Source organism: Cebus imitator, unplaced genomic scaffold (assembly GCF_001604975.1).
Source record: "Cebus imitator isolate Cc_AM_T3 unplaced genomic scaffold, Cebus_imitator-1.0 Scaffold271, whole genome shotgun sequence".
Taxonomy (NCBI): Eukaryota; Metazoa; Chordata; class Mammalia; order Primates; family Cebidae; genus Cebus; species Cebus imitator.
In genome coordinates this window covers 2,548,369-2,561,635 of record NW_016107586.1, presented here as the reverse complement: position 1 = coordinate 2,561,635, position 13,267 = coordinate 2,548,369, and the positions used below count along the sequence as shown (strand labels likewise).

Below are 13,267 nucleotides of genomic sequence, written 5' to 3'. Positions count from 1 at the left end.
TGGAATAAAAAACCAATTAAGGAATTACTGAGGGAAGCTCAGAACGTTTTTGTAAAAAGTGAGAAAAGAAATTGGAAAAAGAGAGAGAGAAAGCCAAAGCTGTCCATCTTGCAGACAGACAGAGGGGAGCCATTGAATGGCTCACACTGGTGCCCAGAGAGAGAGAGTTAAGCTGCTGACCCTGAAGGCAAGGGAGAGCCAGCTGTGCAGTTACAGGTGTAGGGGCAGCAGGAGTCACAGAGCCAAAGTGAACAGCCGAGATAAAGGTAGACAGTGTGAGAGAGCTAATGTAAGTAAGCTGTTACTTAACATGGAGAATGCACTGGTGCCCAGACAAAGTGTGAGGGAAAGAGGAAACAGGATATGACAGAGAGAGAGAGAGAGAGAGAGAGAGAGATAAAAAAAGAAAAAAGTGAGAAAGACTGGAAAAGACAGATTAAAGAGAGACACAGAAGGTGAAACTGGGCGAGAGAGATCATGTAAAAGGAAGAGAGCACAGGAGGAAGAGAGAGAGACAGTGAAAGAGAGAGAGCTATGGAACACTGGAGAAAGGGGGGCAAAGATGTAGGTGGGTGGTGGCTGCCACGGCCCTGCTGATAGAAAGGAGTCAGAAGCTGATCTTCGGCAGGATCCTGTTAGTGAACACCCCATATTAGGTCAGGAATATATTATTAAATCAAAGAGCTGGAAAATGGTTAACTAATTCCCAAAATTTAATATATGAAGCCATATTATTAGAAAAAGATAATTTAGTCTTGACAACATATATTTGCTTGAATACAGCCAGTTTCTTAAGAAAAGAAGAGGAGAATAAAGAAGCATCAAACCATAACTGTTTAGATATCATAGAATATCAAACTAAAGTTAAACCAGATCTTAATATCAAACTAAAGTTAAACCACCCCACCACATGATAGGATGAGACTGTAAATTGGTAATCCCAAGTAATAAATGGTAAAAAAAAAAAAAAAAAAAAAAAAAAAAAAAAAAAAAAAAAAAGAAAAAAAAAAAAAAAAAAAAAAAAAAACCACACAATGACTATGCTACCATTAATGGAAACAAACAATCCTTATGTGAAAAAGGTAGATTACCCAATAATTGTCAGCCAAAACCTGTAAATTACATGCTCTTAAACAGGCCCTAAAGCTCCTAGAAGGCGAAAAAGGCACTGTATATACTAATTCCAAATATGCCTATGAAGTAGTATATACCTTTAAAAAGATCTGGACAGAACAAGGCCTAATAAACAGCAGGGGGAAAGAACTGGTACATGGGGAACTGATCAAACAAGTTCTAAAAAGCCTCTTGCTTCCAGCAGAGACAGCCATAGTTCATGTAAATGACCCCCAGAAAGAAAACACGTAGAAGCTGTAGAGAACAGGCTTGCAGATAAAGGTGCTAGGCAAGCCTCCCTGGAGGAAGAAGGTAGATTGTTTAATCCCAAATATCCCTAAGGTGATATTAAAACCCCAATTTTCTTTTTTTTTTTTTTTTGAGACGGAGTTTCGCTCTTGTTACCCAGGCTGGAGTGCAATGGCGCGATCTCGGCTCACTGCAACCTCCGCCTCCTGGGTTCAGGCAATTCTCCTGCCTCAGCCTCCTGAGTAGCTGGGATTACAGGCATTCGCCACCATGCCCAGCTAATGTTTTGTATTTTTAGTAGAGACGGGGTTTCACCATGTTGACCAGGATGGTCTCGATCTCTTGACCTCGTGATCCACCCGCCTCGGCCTCCCAAAGTGCTGGGATTACAGGCTTGAGCCACCGCGCCCGGCCCCCCAATTTTCTAAAGACAAGGAGGAGGAGCTGGGCAAGATGGGGGCCACTCAAACTGAGGATGAGAGGTGGGTGCTCCCTGATGGGAGAGAAATGATAAGCAAACCCATAATGAGAAAACTAACATCCATACTGCATAAGGGAAGTTGTTGGGGTCTCCAGGCCATGTGTGATACAATACTCAAAAAGTATGGATGTATAGGGATTTATACCCTTGCTAAACAAGTGTGTGGGTGATGTGTAACCTGCCAGAGAATAAACAAAAAGATAGTTAGAAAAGAGACTGCTGGAGGAAGACCTCCTGGGTTAAGGCCATTTCAGTGCACTCAAGTAGATTTTACAGAAATGCCCAAAATAGGGAGACTAAAGTGTCGACTTATAATGGTAAACCACCTCTCCAGCTGGGTGGAGGCCGTCCCCTTCCAACTGCCACCGTTCGGAATTTGGTAAAAATAATCTTTTTTTCTTTTTTTGAGACAACGTCTCACTCTTGTCCCCCAGGCTGGAATGCAGTAGGGCGATCTTGGCTCACTACAATCTCTGCTTCCCAAATTCAAATGATTCTCCTGCCTCAGCCTCCTGAGTAGCTGGATTTATAGGCGCCTGCCACCATGCCCAGCTAATTTTTGCATTTTTAGTAGAGACGGGGTTTCACCATGTTGGCCAGGCTGGTCTCAAACTCCTGACCTCAAGAAATTTGCTTACCCTGGCCTCCCAAAATGCTGGGATTACAGGCATGAGCTGCTGTGCCTGGCCAAAAATAATCTTAAAACAAATTATACTTAGATTTGGCCTGGTAAAAAATATTAATTTAGATAATGGGAGCCACTTTACCCCCAGGGTGCTAAGGGGAATTATGGAAGGTTTATACATTAAATGGAATTACCACGCCCCTTGGTATCCCTCTTCCTCTGGAAAAGCAGAATAAATCAAACTCTCAAAAAGCATATTACTAAACTCATCTTAAAAACTAAAATGCCTTTAATGTCTCCCAATAGCACTCCTTAGGATTAGAACAGCTCCAAGGAAAGGCTTGGGATTGTCCTCTTACAGATTATTATATAGACTACCATATTTAGGTAGGACTACTGACCTTCCTACTGTGGAAACCAAAGACCAATTTTTAAGAAATTATATACTGGCCATATCCTCTACCCTGTCCCTTGGATTGAAAGGACTCCTAACTCAAACCCCACCTCTTGAGTTATCAATCCACCACTTCCAGCCTGGTTTGGATGTGTAAGTTTGTTTCTCACACTCCTCTGCAGCTTGGGCTGTCAGACTTACCTGACTGGGAGCTCGCTGTCACAATTTTGGTCTCCACAGTGCCTTTCTTAGGGATGGGGAGTGTGTTGGAGGAATTCCGGGTGGGGCTCACACTTGCTGATCGACTCCCCTTGAGCAAACGCTTAACATCATCCAATTCTGTCCCTGTAAAAGAATCCACAGATGTTTCTGTTAAGTCCAGGCTTCTTTCCTGAGTCCCTGTGCAGTTGGGGGAATATTTGTGGCATTCTGACTACTAGGGAGAATGGCCTCTGCTTCACACATTGCTTCACACTTTTTGCTTGGCTTTATAATATTCGCATTTTACCAATGAATAGCACTTATCAACTTGGTACTTTGTCATATTAACAGCCTCATAAATCTTCTGCCTCTCACAAGGAGGTCAAGGTACTTGGGAGATATTTCCTAATTAGACCTCATGAAACATCACAGGAATGATCCTGTGGCTGGAAGACACTATCATCTAGGATCAGGTGGTTAGAGAACCAGGTCCCTTCAAACAGGTGCTTTAACAGTAGTCTCATCCCCTGCACAGGATGCATCAGATGTTGGGTCCCTGACCTTGTATGCCTGGGGTGTCAAAAGGAATTTGTAGCCCATAACTCCTAAACATTATGCTGTGTTCATGTGTGATTTAATTTCAAGTCTGTCTGGCTGATTTAATCTGTAGCAAAGTGGAAAATGGAGCAAGTTCCCTGTGCCTCCCATGCAGGAAGCAGGGAAGCAGGAGAGGTAGGAGACATCGTGCATGGGTAGTGCATGAGAAGAGACACAGGTTTGCAGACAATGTATGCTGAAGGAACTCTCAGCCCCCACTCTCTTCGCCCCGCTGTCTCTAAGCCTGGAAGGACTCAGGTGAGAAGGTGTCAGGCCTGTAGTCAGATTCTACAACCCTAGGTACTGAGCTCTCTGGACAACCCCCATCTCTGTCCTGAGCCATTGACCCTGGTCTTTCTTCTCCTACTCCTTGTACTTGGCTGCTGTCCTAAAAGCTAAGCTCATTTCGAAAGTCAAATACCTCTAGCAAGAACAACAGGTATCTAACATATTCAATAGACAGAGACTGGGGGGTCTCTGGCATTTGAGATAAACTTCAAACTCTTATACTCTACTACTGACCCTTCTCTAACCTTCAGCTATCCCATTATGTCCTTGCTCTGAACTGTTCCTTTGATGTCTCATCCAGGCTCATCCCTCTAAGCCTAACTGACCCACTCCTCAGTTTCCTTTCAGGTAACACCTAACCCGTGAAGGCCTCTTTGATCTGATCTCCCTGGGCTACGGTGGAGCTGCTCCTCCCTGCTCCCTCACCACACTGAGTTGTGATGGTTGGTTGACTTACTGTCTCCCTATTAGTCTGTGAACTATTATGCAGCAAGAACCAGGGTTTACTCAGCAGCTTAACCTCAGCACCTGGCCCAGGGTCCAATTCACAGAAACCCCTTAAAGATGTTTTATGATTGCATGCACACACACGCATGCGTGGACACACATGCACAGCATTAGCCCTGAATTTCTGGACCCTTTTTTTCCCAGCAATATCTTGATCACTTACATCGGGTAGATGGGGATGCACTCTGCAGTCGAACTCGAATTTCACTCTCTGTACAAGGGAAGAGAAGGAGAAGAGTGTGAACGAAGGAGTTTAGATCACAGTTTCTGACACTGAACTTCTAAAAGCACATGACCCTTTAAGCTGTTCTGAGATTTCTGAGCTTTGGAAACAGGTAATCTAGGTTTACCCAAGACAAGTGCTGCTTAAAAAGGAAGACCACCCCATCTCCAACAATACCCCCTCCTGCCAACTGCACACCTCCCAGGCAGCTGGAGATGTTCTAATAAAATCCCAGGCTGAGCAATAAGGTTCCAGTACAATCAACAATGGTCAACCCTTTCCCCATCATCTACCTCACAGTTGCCAGAACCAAGGTTCTCTCCTGCCTCCATGGTCTCAGGCATTGGCAAGAGATTCTAAAAGCCATAGTGTTTACTTGCCATTTTGGCCTCTTTAGAGATGGGAAGGGCAGGAAGTTGGTAGCCTAACATTATTAGCTGCAGGTGGACAGTTGGCATCTTTCAACTATCAACCTAAGGTTGTGGGTGGTTGGCATACTCCTAACTTCCAAGTTATTGATGATAATAAGGCCCATAGGAAGTCTAGGTGGGTCATTGTGAAGAATTCTGCCTTCACCAGCCCTAATATGCTGCCCCCACACTGCCTAAAGCTTAGCAAGGGCTGCTTCCCCCAGGACCACATTTCTCTCTTATATCATTGTCTAGATGATGAGATTACAAAACTGTCATGTAGCTGTTTATCTCCTGGATGAATTTTGAAAAAAAAAGTTAGGGAGATTTTGCTCATCTTTTGATGTGTAAAGGCAATTAAAGCATATTTTGTTAAAGTCAACCAGGAGACCAGAAGCGAAAGCAGATGTGGAATCTGCATCTTCAGATGATCCACAGCAAAACAAATGATGCCCCACATTGTTATTATATGTTTTGATTCCTGCCTCTTCGTGCTTGTTAGATTACTCTCAAAAGCTACCCTGCCCCTCCTAATAGAGCCAGTGGAAGATTCCCAGGATACTCGAAGCTCCTTGAAGGCAGAAAGCATGCCTTGTCTATTCTTCTGTACCCCTTACACTCTGGCTGAAGGCTGGACACACATTAGCTGCTCAGAATATACTTGTTGAATGAATTGGACTGAACCCAGTGACAGCACTCACCTCGTGTTTGACTCCGTCCTCTGGTTGAAGAAGAGGCTGAGAAACAAAGAAATGCAATTTTAGGCATATATAACAGGTGGCATGCTAAATACTTTTGACATGGAGGCAGATATATTTGGGAAGGGATTACTTTCATAGTGTGTCTAGATCCAGATAGGGGCTTTTCTGTATAGCAGTTGCTTAATAAATGATGACCCCTTAGCAACAGCAGAGAATGTTTTGCAATGCCATAGTACATTTATGATGTTAAATTAGCTAAACGAATGTTAAGTGAGCTAACATTTAGAGTGTTAAATTAGCTAAGGTAATCTGTTGGGGAGCATGATCCATTTGGACTAGCTGACTACACTGATTAAATGTATCAAAAAGCTCCCAGCTCTTCCCTTTGATTATTTGAGTGTCATGTTTTCCCCACTGTAAGCAAATACATAAAATTATAATCACTGTATAATCAATGATCATAGTATCAATTTATATGCATAGTGAGATTCCAAGAACACGGATCAAAAACTTAAGGCCAAGTGAAGACACAGCCTTGGGGTTCATGAAGCATATACAGTGCTCTTGAAAGCAAGCAGTAGTGAAGGTGCTGGGATGCCTGGCATTTGTGTGTTCTACTCGCTGGTCTGCCTTGTTGGTCTCACGTGCATCTCATGGAAAGAAGAATCCCTACAATTATTGTTTGGCCTTAGGGGCTTATCCATCCAAGCCTGAGCCAGCTTACCATTTCTATAGTGCCACGAGCAAAGGCTTATGACAGCAAGTTAATGTGGCTGACAGTCCCCTTAATATGCTTCAGGATAAAGAGCAAGGGAAAAATAGGTCAGCAGAGGTCAAACTCCTTTAGAAGAATCCATTTAGCTCATGATGTCTCCTACTCCTGCCATTTCATCTCCCCCAGGCATTTTCCTAGTGCCTCGTTTGGCCATTTCTTTAGAAAATAAGGAGAGGACATACCAAATTCCTTCCGAGGGTACTCCGGAGAAGAGTTGCCACTGGAGCTCCCTAGAGAGGGGATAAAACACTCAGAACAAATGGCTTCTTAGGCCCATAAAGCTTCCAAAAGGGGAAGTAGTGCCTGTTACTTCTTTCTGGACCTCCACAGCCCTCGGTGCTTCAGGAGGGGATGAGGTATGCTCTTCAGCATGCATTTCAAAGGAGCCAGGCTCATGATGTAAAGACAACACATCATGGCTCTGGTCCCAACTCTTCACTCTGGTCAAGGACCTACTTCAGATGAGACAAGGATGAACAAAGGAGAGTAGGAGGTTTTCATTTCTTTCATTTTTGTTCACTTCTTCCACTGGCCTTGCCCTGTGCCTGTGCTAGAGCAAGTGACCTGCCCTGAGCAAGTAACCTGCCCTCAGCACCAGCAACCTCTCTGACCCTGTGAGCCTTGTCCCAAACGTGGACCCAGTTAAAATGAACGTACAAATCCCTGCTCAGGCCTGACATCAGAAAGCACTGTGATGATTCAATCTACCTCACCTGGATTTGGAGCTTCCCCGTGGCCTGGCAGCTCTGGTCCTGCAGCCGCAGGAAGGAGTCTGCTGTGGGTGTGGGATGCCGGCTGGCTGTAATCATTCACTGGAGTGTCTGGGCCTTACTCCTGCTTCTCCAGCACCACCACCCATCTCTCCTTACCATTAAACTCCTTGGTTGCCTGGCTTGTCGGTTTCCCACTAAAACTGCTTCTGCAGATCACCAGGTATGTCAGGAACGTTAGTAACGGAACCCAGGTGTCTATGACTCCTTCTTGACCCTGAGCACTCTCTTGTGTTGACTTCAGCGTTGCTGCATGTTCCTGGTCTCCCCATGTCCCTAAAAGACTCTTTCTTCTCTCTCTGTTATCTGGCTCTTCTTTCTCCTTCTTCCCTCCACTTTACCTTTATTTGCTTCCTTCAATTTTTATACTCTCTTCCTTGGCAAAGTCCCTTACTCTTCTGATTTCCTCTAACATCGCTTTGTGAATGCCTTCCACCTGGGTATATGGGCCCTGACTTCTTCCCTAAACTCAAGTCCAGCATCACCCACTGCCTGCTTGCTACCCTCACTAGAGAGCTGAGCAAGTGGCTGTACTTCAGGATGAAATTACTGGATTCATCAAGTGGAGTCCTCCACCTGGATTCCCTGTTTCAGTTGTTGGCACCACCAAGAACCCACCTGTGTGTAAAGCCTTTTCCTTACATTGAATCAATTGCCAAACCTGTCAATTCCACCTCGGAGATACCTTTCACCTGTAGCTCCTCAGCACCATTGTTACAAACCTGGTCCCAGTCAAAATGTCCCTTCTCTGGATGACTGTATGAGGATGAGGATTTCCTTTTAATTTGTCACTGTGTTCAGTCTCTTTCTCACCAATTTTTCCAACACATGGCTTCAAGAGTTCTAGTCCTGGACCTCAAATATGATTGTTTTGCTGAAAAATCTCTGTGGCTTCCCATTGCATATGGAGTAAGTCTAAACATCTCATCCTAGCACTGAATCTGAGTCCCTCAAAACTTTTGCACATAAGTACCACTGAATTTCCCACTTAAGCCCTGGGCTCTCTTGGCAGTCTTTGCCTATGCTGCTGCTCCCATACCCTGGACAGCCCCATCTCTCCATCTCTGGATATCAAACTCTTACTCATCATGAGGGCCCAGCTAGATGTTACCTCCTCCATAGAGTGTTCCCTGATTTCCTCAGCTGAAAATGATAATCCCCATCTACTTTGCACAGTTGTATTTTATCTGTCATCTTAACATGTCTATTGGACTACAGATCCTGAAGACAAGATCCATGTCTGATTCATTTAAGCATTCATCAAGGCATTCTACACAGTGTTAAACACATAACAGGTATTGGATAAAATACTAGTTGGAAAAGTAACTAAATGGGTGAATGAATGAATAAATGAGGCAGCGAATGAATGAATGAAGCCTTCAAGTAATGGAAGTCCATAAAATAAATGAGTTTAAGTGTACTTTTTTTTTGATATGGAGTCTTGCTCTGTCACCCAGGCTGGAGTGTGGTGGCATGATCTTGGCTCGCTGCAACCTCCACCTTCTGGGTTCAAATGATTCTCCTGCCTCAGCCTCCCAAGTAACTGGGACTACAGGCGTATACCGTCATGCCCGGCTAATTTTTTGTATTTTTAGTAGAGGCGGGGTTTCACTGTGTTAGCCAGGATGGCTTTGATTTCCCGTTCTGTCCTCTTGATCCACCCGCCTCAGCCTCCCAAAGTGCTGGGATTAGAGGCGTGAGCCACAACACCAGACCCCAGAAAAAAAATGAAGGAGTAGAAAGAAAGGTGAGGGGCAGACACAGGTGGCCAGTATGTATATCTTCAAAGAATGAGTGAAGTTGCTTGTGGAAGAGAATAGTCCTCTTGTACAGTTAGTAGAACTGATACCTTCGTATGCATGGCGGGTAATGTGAGTTTTCCTTTCAAAGGTTGAGCCTGGGGAGTTCGGCAGAGTGGAGGCAGGTGAGTGAGCCCTCCTGTAACTAGAGGTGGAGCCATGGCCTCGTGTGCTTCCACCTGCAAGAGGGGAAAAGCATAAGTTCTCATAGTGCTTCGGCAGAGAGGTGAACTAAATGGCTACTGTGACCCAGCTATATTAACCAAGTACTCTCAGGGAGGGCTTTCGGGAGGGCACAATTGAAAGGGGCTGCCTCAGCATTCCCCCAGCTGTTCAGAAATGGAAGGGTGGAATTATTGGCCTGGAATGTCCTTCCTATGCATGGTTTATCATGCATGGAAATGGAAAGGATTTGGCAGGATTTTTCCTGTAGACACTGCTTGGATGGACTAGAATATAATCCGGCATGAAAGTGTGCCTCAACAGGTATGGGCAAGTGTTTCTTTTGGTCAGCCTGGCTGTTCTTATGTCTTGGGGCTTCCTTTTTAGTTTCACTTCTAAGTATTTTGAATGGCTTCAGGAGCTATCTGGGTGCTTCTTGTTTTTGTTTGGTTTTGCCTTGGTTTGCTTTCTTTTGCTTTAGTTTGAAAGAGTGTCTCATTGGGAACAACAGGCCTGTGTTGGATGCTTGCCCAGTGGAACCTTTCAGGGTGTGGATAACATGTCACCAGCTTCCCTTAGCATAGTAACCCAATCATTAAGTTTCTTTTGTTGTTGTTGTTAATTCGTATTGTAAACCTTCAGGCGTGCACATCCTTCTCTAAAGAGATGGCTTAAAGAGAGTGATTTAGTGGGAAAATAGCAACTTACCAATGAAGTGTTCTTAATTAATAGTAATTTATATTGCGGACTTAATGAAAACGGACCTGATTTTAAGTAGGCTTCAAATGCTGATGATTTAGAATTTGCACCCCCATTCTCCACCCCTGCTGCCCAATGGCTGTGTGTTATTTAGATAACTCTTTAGGGCATTTGGAACGGATGACAGGTGAGTGTAATTGTCTCTCTTGTACACTGATTCAAAATCATGACTGCCCTGTGTCCTCTGCAGGACTTTCTTGGTGTCTCTTTGTCCTCATTCTTCCCTGACCACTGGCACCAGTAGGCACTCACTTGAGTTTATGTAGCCGCTGCTGCCATGAGTCAGGCTTTGTTTCTCCAGACGGCTCCCTCCGCCAAGAGAGCCTGTTTTAGCATAGCCATTGCTGGTCCCGCCTTCTGCCAGGAACAAAAGCAGGTGACAATTTCAGGGTGAAGTCAGGCCAGAGGGTCCCCTTGTCCCCCACCCTGTGGAAGCCTTCCCTGATTTTTCACCAGGACCTTCTTGGTTTGGGGTCCCTTTCCCACCTACATTATAAGATGCAAGCTGCCATGCTCCAATTTTGTTGTTGCTGTTTTTTGATACAAATATATAGAGTAACTATTCCACTTGATTTAAAAGAAAAGTCCCCTGGATGGAATATAGCAAGTTGCGTATCAGGAAATTTTAAATATTAGAAGAGGCTGAGCAATAAAAGCTCCTTGAGTCCAGGACCTGGTTGGGCTTGCTTTTTCCAAGTGCCTGGTCAGCGCCCAGCCATGGCAGCCACTAGAAGTGCTGGAGGGGTGCGTGGCAGCTCTGTGTTGCTGGCCTTCCACCTGGCAGCCCATCACTGCTCCGACTTCACCTGCTGTTGGGCGGGCTCTCCCCATCCCCAGGGAACTAGGCTCGCTGAAGGTGGGGGAAGGGGTAGCTTTTGGGCACCGATCAATATTACAGGAATGATAGGAGCTCCTGTAAAAAAGTGGCCTCAATCAGAAGCTTGACCGGTGGCCCCCAATTTCTGCTCAGGTTAGATAAGATTTCCAATATTTTAGCATCTGGAAGAGGCAAATCTACATAGACAGTGGATTTGTGGTTTCCAGGGGCTGGGGAGTGAGGAGGAAAAATGAGGAGTAACTGCTAATGGTCACTTATTTTTGAGGAGCCATGGAAATCTAAAATTAGATTGTCATCATGGCTGCATAACTTGGTAAATACACTAACAATCACTGAAGTATACACTTTGAACTGGTGAATTCTGTTGTCTACAAATTAATGTCAATATAGCTGTTTAAAAAATTTCAAAAGATTTGGAGCTCTCATGAAACAGGTTACAGGTGTGGGGTCCTTCAAATGTGACCTCCTGAGAAGAAAGCTATTGCGGTAGTTACTTACTTGGTGGTAAGGATGTAAGTCTTGTGGTTACTGTTTCAGTGACAACTAGAAAAAGACAAAGAAAAGATCTTATGTAATGCACTAACACCTCTGGATCTTGGCAAGGTCTAAGCTCTGTCATTGGATCAGCATATTAAATTAGGTTCAACATTGATTTTTCTATGCCTGTGCTTTAAAGTTTGCGATCTGATTCACTGTGCAAAAAGATATGAGCAACAACAATGGGTTTAATGTGCTTGGAAAATAAGTTTATATCTCTTTGGAGCCAAAACAAGTTACCCACTGATTTGAAACATGAGTTGTTCTGGTGGTGATGTCTCTCCTTGGACAATTAGATCCAGTCCAGGCCTGATCTGAGGTTGAAGGAAGACCAGGCCCTCTTGTCTCAAGTTACTCTGTTTCTCTGCATTGCTCCTTCCCCATGGTCTCTCAGTCCAGCTGAGGCCAACACCCTGACTGACTTTCACTGCTTACTTCTTCATGAATTTGGAGGTGTTCAAGAACATGATTCGTTCTAACGTCTTTAGGGCAACCTCTGAATGTGGGGAATTGTGGGAAGGAAGGGGGCTCCTGGTAAGTCACATTTGGGGTTTTGCAAAATCAGTGATCCAGGCACATCACAGATAGACTTGAAGAACCAATCCCTTGGCCTCTGAAATTTAGTTCCTGTTGATCTGAGTGATGGTGAATCTACCACATCCTCTGATTGTGGCCCTCACCACTACCTCTGTCTCTGGTGGGTATACAGGAGCACCTACCTATCTGGGGTCTCTGTCCTTTAAAAGCAGGTTTCCAGTGTGCGTGCTTGCATGCATGTGTGTATGTGTGCATGTGTGTGTGTGTGTGTGTGTGTGTGGCAGGCATTGGCACATACATGTGGGGAAGGTGGTGTAAGGAGAAAAGAGTAAAGGAAGATGGTGCAGGATCATTTTGTGTGCCTTTCAGCTATGCTGCTGACGCCTGCTTCATCCCATATGACTCTCATTCACACTGTTCTTCATACTGCACTTTGCTAATTAGTTTGGTTGTCCTAGCAAGAATATGTGGTTATGGACATGCCAGAAACAGCACATAAAAGGAAATGGTTTTCCAGAGTACAGTTGCAGCTTGATTTGAATAATAGTCCTTGAATTTTCACTAAACTTCTCATTGTATAGACTTTGGGATTCTTTGACACATAAAAATAAATTATTTCCTAACCAAAAGTTTCATGTCTATGGAGCCAGAAATTTTTTTTATTGGAGATATATGAAAGTCACAGAATAAGTGGAAAAGTTTCCTAACTTAGAGTTGCTAGGCGGGCAGTTTAAATGTCTCTTAATTTTTTGTTGGGCAGTTTCACAAAATGAGTGTATCTGTTTTCAGTTTTCAGTGTAGATGTCAACTATAATATTAGTTTTATTTCAACTTTGTCTCTGCAATAACTAGGTTGTTATTTAGATTTCTCTTGCCCTGTACCCCTAAAATTGGAAATGGTTAAATAAAGTATGGTAAATTTATTTAGTAGAATGCTATGAATTATTAAAAAATGAAGGTTATGAAAACTACATAGAAATGAAAACCTTCATCACTGAAGAAAAAGCAGGACGCAGGACATCTTTTGACATAAAAATCAACAAGATCTATCTTATCAGAAGGATTAAAGTCCATTTAGAAACACATTTAAACATGATATAGTGGTTGTGGTAGAATTATTAATGAATTATTCTGTTTCCAAATTTTTATTACTTTTATAATAAAGCATGTAAAAAATTCCAATGCTCTTACTTCTTTCAGTGACTTCAGTACCATCTCGTTTGTTTTTCTTGATTGCATCCATACCATAGCCACCTGTAAGAAAAGTCAGAAACCATGATAGCCATACTTACTATTGTTTT

At 43.7% G+C, this 13,267-nt stretch overlaps 1 protein-coding gene across 1 annotated transcript in view; it reads right to left on the bottom strand.

The window, feature by feature from the left end:
* The window catches only part of COL17A1 (collagen type XVII alpha 1 chain), a 55,079-nt gene that overhangs the window by 35,480 nt on the left and 6,332 nt on the right, over positions 1-13,267 (bottom strand). The window contains exons 2-9 of the mRNA XM_017500821.2: positions 13,158-13,220; positions 11,391-11,435; positions 10,307-10,411; positions 9,184-9,312; positions 6,747-6,794; positions 5,790-5,825; positions 4,619-4,666; positions 3,064-3,207 (exon numbers count right to left, since the gene is read on the bottom strand). Of these exons, the coding sequence (XP_017356310.1) occupies positions 3,064-3,207; positions 4,619-4,666; positions 5,790-5,825; positions 6,747-6,794; positions 9,184-9,312; positions 10,307-10,411; positions 11,391-11,435; positions 13,158-13,209 (607 nt within the window). The 5' untranslated portion in view covers positions 13,210-13,220. The remainder of the gene's footprint in view (positions 1-3,063; positions 3,208-4,618; positions 4,667-5,789; positions 5,826-6,746; positions 6,795-9,183; positions 9,313-10,306; positions 10,412-11,390; positions 11,436-13,157; positions 13,221-13,267) is intronic.